Below are 8,295 nucleotides of genomic sequence, written 5' to 3'. Positions count from 1 at the left end.
CAATTAAATAAATTTAATATTTCAATTAGATCGTATCATCTGATCGTATACTTTTTTACTTAAATCTTAAATATAATACATGACAATCTTAAAACTCTGCTCTATAATTAGTTTTATCGCTAATACATGAGATAATAATTATCGTAAAAATGCGTAAGAAGAAGCAAATGAGTTTTAGAAGTGAAACCCAAAGGCCCAGCCCATATAATAAGCCCTAATATAATTTTTCTTTGACTCCCTTGTAAATCAATTTTCTTCCCAAAATCCCAAATTTCAAACACACTCCAAAATCTCCCCCAAATCCAATCCCATCTCCTCAGAAAAATAATAATTGTAATAGAAAACAACGGAGAGCGCGTAATTCAGACACCCAGTTCTTCAAAGAAGAAGAAAAGGAGTGAAAACGATAATCACGTGCTTTAAAATGTCAGCCTCATCGCCATCGGCGACGACGACGGCCACACCTCATCCTCCTACGCCGTTTCAGCGCATGGATATGCTGCCTAAGACACAACGCGGGCTTAATAAGCCTAAATGTATTCAATGCGGCAATGTTGCCCGTTCCAGGTAAAAAGATCTCCCTTTATTTAAAATTTATTTTCATATGTAATTATGGGATTCTTTCTTGTTTTAATTTCCATTTTTGTGTGGAAATTTAGAACAAATCATTTGCTCATCCAATGAAACTACAAGATACGTTAAGTTAATTTGAATTTTAGACTCCGGATTTATTTAATTTGGTTGTTAATTTTTGTTCTGGTTTTTGTTTGTTCAAAAGTTGCAGGAAAATTTATGCTATAAACTGTGGTAAAATTTGTAAACTTAAGTTTAGATATTTGATTAGTTTAATCCAATTGAGGACTTTTAAAAGCTTCATTTCTGGTGTTTGATTGCAATTCTTTCTTTTAATGGTTTCTTGAGTTTGACAAGTTTTCATATCAAATCATTCGAATTACTTCGATTTCTTATGCAGGTGCCCATATCGTTCCTGCAAGAGTTGTTGCTCAAAAGCACAAAATCCATGTCATATTCATGGTATGTCTAGGAAACTTGGAAGATGAGTTCATTTGGTTATTGTCAAATGTTAGTTGTTTTGGTTATCAGATTATGTCTAATTTTGTGGTTACTTGTGAAGTTGAAGTGGGAGTTTTAATGCTAGTGGGTGATATGAAGTATATTTCATGTTGGAAACTGTTAGAATGTGTATTTTCCTGAAATACATTACAAAGACCTGCGTATTCTTGGTAGTCACCTAGTTATTCACTTTCTTTAGGGATGTTCTGATTCTTGAGGTAGAACTTTTAGTATTGTTAGTTGCTTATTTCACAAGATAATATGTTTTAATTTTTCCGGAATGGTCATTTATTCTATTGAAAGGCTTTACAATATGCTGAGCTTAGGTTTAATTTTATTCTAAAAGCATGCTCTGTTAAGGTGATCTCCTACGGGTTATCTGGCTCGGCCCATTATTCAGAGGAAAATGGGATATCTTTTATGTAAGAATTGCCACCGGAGTAGTTTCGTAGTTTCCTTTGCTTTGTACAGAAATGAAAAATTTGTTCTTAATACGCAAGCGTATGTATTGTTTACGAATGAAGCAATGAAGACATAAATAACTCGATCGTGATTTACATGGTAATTGCAGTTTTAAAGTCAACTTCAGCCTTTCCAGAGAAGTCTCCGACTTCAAGCACTCCTTTGTCGGAGCAGAAGTCAACACAGTTGTCTTCGCAAGTGTAAGTTGCAAAGATCAACTATTCAATATATGCATTTCCTTTCATTTTTGAAACTATGACACAAAAAGCAGAAAGTGTGTATCTGCCTGCACAGCTTATGTTTCTATGTGAAACTGTCATTGCAAGCCGATATAGTTCACAAGATTTGTTATTGCATGCATGTAACATTCCCTGTAGGAAAACGTAGCTGTGTCATGTTGGTCAAAATGGGCCTCGCTGGAAATGTACATCTATTCTCATGTTTAGTATATTGATATTCTACCATCACTGATACTGTTTCAAGAATTTTAACTAGCATAGGTTCTGAAAACCAGCAGACGATTATTGAATGCCTTGGCTCTAGAATTCGTTTTGTTTCCTATCTTCTCAAACTCCAATGTGAACTTTGTTTTCCTAAAATCTTCAGGCCCCCTACAATTTTGTTTTTTCATTTTTTACTAGTTGCTGACTTCATTATATTTGTTATCTACATCAGCTGTTCAACCCTATCTTTCTAGGCTTTAAATTGATTTTTGAGTTTGTCATTTAAATTTCGACTTGTGGCTGATCCCCCCCCCCCCCCACATGTTGCATGTTATTCAGGACACCCTTAAGGGCTCCCTCATTTCGGCAACTTTCCAATGCTTTTGCACAATTTGACAATCTGCAGGTCCGAATGAAGAAACACCTGACACGAAAGGTGCAGTTTAGTTAATAGTAAACAGATACTCCTGTTCAAGTTTGTTATATTACTGTATAGGTCTTGAACTGGTATGTTGTTTCAGGATGCTATAGCCTTAAACGAATGGAGGTTTTCCAAGTTGAAGGAATTCAAGGATGGAAATATTGAAATTGAAAACGATGCTTTTGACCGGTACATGCAGAATATTAGTTTACTTGAGGAAGTCTTTTCTATAAAATCTATGGATGAAGGATCCGATGAGGATGGAGGGTCTAGGCCTAGCCCCACTTCAAAGGAATATGAGACTTCAGTGATGGGTTCAGGTCTGAAGCTGACCCTAAAATCCGACCCGGTGAGAACCGATAATGCCAGAAAGAGGATAAAACAAATTGTTGATCAGGAATAGAAAAGCTTCTGAGAACTGAAGCAAATGATGGTGCTAATGATCCAGACGACCAAAATAACTGGACAGTAAGTTGAACAAGATTAAAAGCTTGTGGGCTGTGAGAGCTTCAGTTGTAAGTGATATTGTCGACAAGTTGAACAAAGCTCGAAATGAAGAGGATCTAAAATCGTGCATGGAGATGAAAGCACAGCTTTATAATCAAAGCTCGATGTCTTCTGAGACGGAAACGAAAGATACCAAAGCATTTAACGAAGAGTGTATAGAGACTCCCAGACAAGTAGCACATCATCTGCTCACTCGAATCGAAATTGATCAAGAAACTTTCAACAAAATCGATGCACATTTTAGTACCGTAGAGCAAATTGAAGATTTATAACTGCTAACACAACAATTTGTTCCAGAGACGGATGAGTCTTAGGTTGCAACTTGTTGAGCTATGATTAATGGTGGTGGTTTGAACCTCACTTCCTCTTTCTTTGTTTTAGTAACATTGCTTAAATTTTTTTGTTGTTATTTAATCTCCTTTTGGTGCTTAGTTGCTATGTGTTGGACAAAATCCGAACACACATATTTTAGGAAAAATGAAGCATAGGAGCATGGTGGAAAAGCTAGTGTTGTTTGTATTCTGTTACTTGATTAACAACCTAAAATTTATGTTGAAGCGAAATAGTTAGGGGTGAATATTCAATCGAATCGGTAAATACAAGAGTTATTTGAGTTGATAAATTTTATTTTATACAACATACTTTATTTGAATTTTTTTGAGTTTAGTCGAATTTATAAAATTTAGGTTGAATCGAATTGTTTGACTTTTTGTTTAAACAATATTATAATATTAATTAAATATAATTTAAATAATTTATTATTATTATATATGATGTACATATATATATATATATATATTTTTCATGTTTCATATATATATATATATATATATATATATAATGTAGAATTGATGATCCCACTCGAACTTGAAAACCAAGTCATTAGTTGCAAAAAATTTGAATTATTCGAGTCCTATTTTATAGTTCAATCCAAATTTAAATTTTTTTTCGAGTTGAGTTTATAAAAATACGAATAGAGTCAAGTTTTTCAGCATTGAATCTAGTTAGAAAATATTGGATATTTTCGAGTCAAGTTGAGTTTTACTCACCCTAATAATAGCATAATGGAGAATTTAAATTGTCACCTACCAATTATGTAATATATGTGGGAATAATATTTACATATTTGTTCAGAAATTTTCTTAACTGATTGATAATAGTATATTTTGCAGATGCATTACTCGAACCGGGAGAAGAGCATACCTTTGGAGCAATGAGGCCATTCAATGGGTTACGATTTCAGGCTCAGTCATATGGGATTTGGATGTATGCAGCATCAGAAACAAAAGGAACGTCAGCATACATACCAGCAAGAGCACACCTAATGCACTCCACAACCGTAAACAGGTAGGCGAATGCCACAGCCGTCCAAAAGTGCATACCAATCTTACCCCAATATATAGCCAGCGGCATCCAGCGGCTCACGGTCCCAATCACCTGCAACGCAATTTCCAGTAGCATTCCCATCACCACATGAAATCTGAAAAAGTGAGGCCATTCCTTTCTCCTCACGATTCCCAGATATGCTACGAAGAAATACGCCATTAGAAACCAGCTCGGCAACCTTCCAATGGCTTCGAGAAACGGGTAGGTCAAAAACTCGAAGTCTTCCAAGAAGGGGTGTAAATTATATGCTGTCTCTGCGTATATCCATGGTTCATGGAGAGGCATTAAATAAGGGAGGCATGCTAAACTCCTCCACCATTTAGGCTTCTTAGTCATAGGGGAATATCGAAAACTGTTTGGCACATCCTTCGATGCTCGAGGCGCCGAAGAAGAGCTCCTACGCCTAGGAAACAAGGGTACCGTGTGAGACAAGCCACCAAAATTCCCAGTTAATAGAGGGGTTGATGCAGTGGAAAGGTGCAAGGGAGGCAAACCTGAAATTCAAAGATCATAAATTGGACAAATAGCAAACAATTCAGGCAATTCTGAAGCAAGCTAGAATGAGCAAATACAAATATGATCAGGCTCTTAGGAAAACATAGTTTGATTTCGTCATAAGCGTGATTCGGAGCATTGCGCTTACTGTAAGTATGCCCGGTGATGCATTTCAAAAAGTGATTCAGAAGCATACTAGAATGAGTACATACATATATGCAGAGTTCTTGGGAAAACATAGTTTGGTTTTGTCATAAGCGTCATTCAGAGCATCCCGCTTACTGTAAGTACGCCCGATGATGCATTTTGAAGAAGCAAACTAGAATGAGTACATACATATATGCAGAGCCTTTAGGGAAACGTAGTTTGTCCTTTTCATAGGCATAGCTTAGAACATTATTCTTCCAGTAAGTATGCCTGATGATGCATTTTGAAAGGAGAAAAAGGATTTCCACGTACCTTTAACTTGCCGAGACTTTGTATCCCGATCATGCGTCCAAGAATTCCGGTTGTATAATAATGAATTTGTTGTAGGCAAACGTGGAATTGATACAAAAATCGAACTACATGGAAAGGGATTAGATAACGTAGAACTCAAGGAAACACCCCAGAGGGTGCACTGCATCCACGCAGACTCATTGCAACTACATTTAGGAACAATTTAGGAAAATTGATTAAGTTGAGCAAAGTGAAAAACAAAATGGCAAATCATTACAGAACTGAATGAATTACTCTGTTTCTCTCATTAAAAAAATCCCCATCACATGTATATACATTTCAATTTGCGAGGGATATATAAATATATTTAGTGGTGAGTGACGAATACAAGTATGCTTATTATTTTTCAGAAGATTTTTCATTTATTTGGAGGATCGTACCCCATATCCAAATAAGTGTAAGACATCAATACCTTAGAGAAACTAAAAGGTCCGTGTAACATAGTTCAAAATATAAGCTAGGAATTACAGTTAGGCAATGCTTCCAAGTCCCAAGTAGCATTATCAACAAAATATTCCAACATTGTTACCTCTAAACCATAAAAATATCGAGTTCAAAATAATAGCCAGAAACACATTACATGGATGTAAATGAACAAAGCGTTTGATAAATTGTTTGTGAACCTTTCGTTTATGTTCGGTTTTTAAGTTAAATAAACAAGTATGAACAAAATTTTATGTTTGTTTAAATAAACGAACGAATATGAACATATATATGTTCGCGAGGACTGAGCCATAATCCTAACTTGATACGGAAAAGTACAAGTTTTCTAAAAGTAGGGAGCAATTCATATTCATCCCATAAATATTTAAATTTTATATATAAATTAAATGTCAAAACAATTATCGGGTTGGGGTGGGCCACAACCCCTCCCATGTATCTAATAGATCTGTACATTTATGTTTGATTCATTAATGTTCACAAATAAGCTCATTTATTAACTCATTTATCCAATTCTCTTTTTTTTTTTTTTACGTTTTGAAATTTGGTTAAAGTATGGACTAAATTGAACACAAGGTAAACTTCAGAATTTAAATTGTGAAGACTAAAGAGCTGAGGATTAATGACATAATTTCACCATTTTAGCATGCAAATTAGAAGCTATGAAGAGTGTGCACCAAACATTTCGAAGATGACGAGTAAATAAAAGGAATATGTTCACACATATTCAAAAATAAATAAACGAATACAATATTAAAATATATATGAGCACGAAACGAATATATAAACAACAATATTTTTCGTTCATCCCGTTTATTTACACCCCTACACACTACTAATTAATTCTGAGCATTTGCTTACTCAAGGGTTTGTTCCCCCATCATTCCTGCTTTTGCTATTAGAATTTGGAATAACTTTTATCATCCTAAAACTTTACACATCAAAATTAAATTGTTCATAAATAGCATCTCTGTTTCATCCAAACTGATTGAGAATAATAAGAAGAAAAGGAAAACAGTTGCATACTTAATATTTTGTTTTACCTGATGGTTTTTCCGGCAGCAAGTCCAACGTTTTGGCCCACCGTGCTACGGGGGCGATTGCCCGGCGATTGGAAACGCGGTCGTTTGGTGGGACCAAAGGAGAGGAGAAAAGGGAGGGAATGAGTTGGAGAATTTGAGCTCACATGGTTTTGCCGTTTGTTTTTAAAGAAATTGGAACAATGTAGAGGAAAATGACTTTGCCTTTGAGGATCTATTACAATTTTGTCATCAATGTTGACCTTAATGAGATGTGATTCCAATATTTTAAAAATATTACGATTTCATCCCCAGTCCCCATAGAGTGTCTCCAATTTCATTCCTCCCAAATGAAATACATCAGAGCCTTCTAAGTAAGTTTAAGAACAGTGAGAATCAAAGACTCAATCTACAACAAACCCAATGCAACTTTAAATTATTATTAAAACTACATCAGACATCACTCTACTTTTGATTTTGTATTGTCCATACAATTAAACTTTCAATTGTTTTGATTAATATGTTGAACTTTTATTTTCGTTTTAATCATATCATTAGATTGTTAATTCAATATAATGTTATGACGTAAATGATACATCAAAAATAATGTTATTTTGACCGTATTATTTTAATATACAACATATTATCATTTTGATATGACATCTACGTTAATAACCGTTATCTATAATATCATGCTATTATCAAATTAATAATCTAATGATATCATTGAAAAAAATAAAAATCCAGCATTTTAATTGAAGTAGTTAGAAGTGTGGGCAACGATTAACGTAGAAACTTCATGAAGAATGAGCATATGTGTTTGGCATAATTATGGAGACAAGGCTTAATGATAAAGAAAAGTTTGTCAGGTAGAACAGTAGGTGATTGTGAGAGATGCGACAAGCAAAAACAAACAGAATGCGGCAATGAAGCATGGTGACACGACAATAGCCCTTATCAATTAAGGAAAATATTATGACAACAAATGTAACACCCTCAACCCAACCCGTATTCGACCTGGATACAAGTTCGAAGTGTCATATTGACTTTTTAAATATTTATTCGTATAAAATAGTGAGTAATTTAAAAACTTTGATAACATTTAACTCATTCAAAACGTTTACAAAATATATCAGAGTTCATACAATTTATATCTTTAGACTACATGTCAACTACACTCTATAACCAGTACATATATTTTCTGATCTGACATTTGATAAGGAGAACTGACCTGTCTTGCTCCGCATTACTCTTTACTCTTCTCGAAACCTACGTGTGAAACAATCACACGCTAAGTCGAAGACTTAGTGAGGCATAAAAACTTATAATGCACTTTATAACATATATTAATACATGCATGTTATGTTCTATCATGTTATACCAAATTGCATGCTTTATTCGTATCATATAAAATCATATCAGATTAATTACAGTAAATACATACATACACATAACTCATCATTAACAGTTTATCATGTAATCACATACTTTTATGCTTAACCTTTCCAATCAAACACTATACACACACAACATCATATCATTTCTATAA

General features: G+C 34.3%; 1 protein-coding gene and 1 pseudogene across 1 annotated transcript; one reads left to right on the top strand and one right to left on the bottom strand.

Annotated features, from left to right (window-relative positions):
• Window positions 1-272: 272 nt before the first annotated feature.
• On the top strand, window positions 273-3,354 carry LOC120115619. The gene is made up of 5 exons (XM_039136270.1): window positions 273-567; window positions 974-1,035; window positions 1,646-1,736; window positions 2,319-2,415; window positions 2,501-3,354. Exons 1-5 carry the CDS (start codon window positions 425-427, stop codon window positions 2,801-2,803), a joined length of 696 nt encoding a protein of 231 aa, XP_038992201.1. The 5' UTR covers window positions 273-424; the 3' UTR covers window positions 2,804-3,354.
• A 681-nt stretch (window positions 3,355-4,035) lies between these two features.
• Window positions 4,036-5,427, bottom strand: LOC120115610 (annotated as a pseudogene).
• Window positions 5,428-8,295: the final 2,868 nt, after the last annotated feature.

This window comes from Hibiscus syriacus, unplaced genomic scaffold (assembly GCF_006381635.1).
Source record: "Hibiscus syriacus cultivar Baekdansim isolate YM2019G1 unplaced genomic scaffold, ASM638163v2 tig00110267_pilon, whole genome shotgun sequence".
Lineage (NCBI taxonomy): Eukaryota > Viridiplantae > Streptophyta > Magnoliopsida > Malvales > Malvaceae > Hibiscus > Hibiscus syriacus.
Note: the sequence above shows the minus strand (reverse complement) of the source record. Positions and strands in the feature narration are given on the sequence as shown.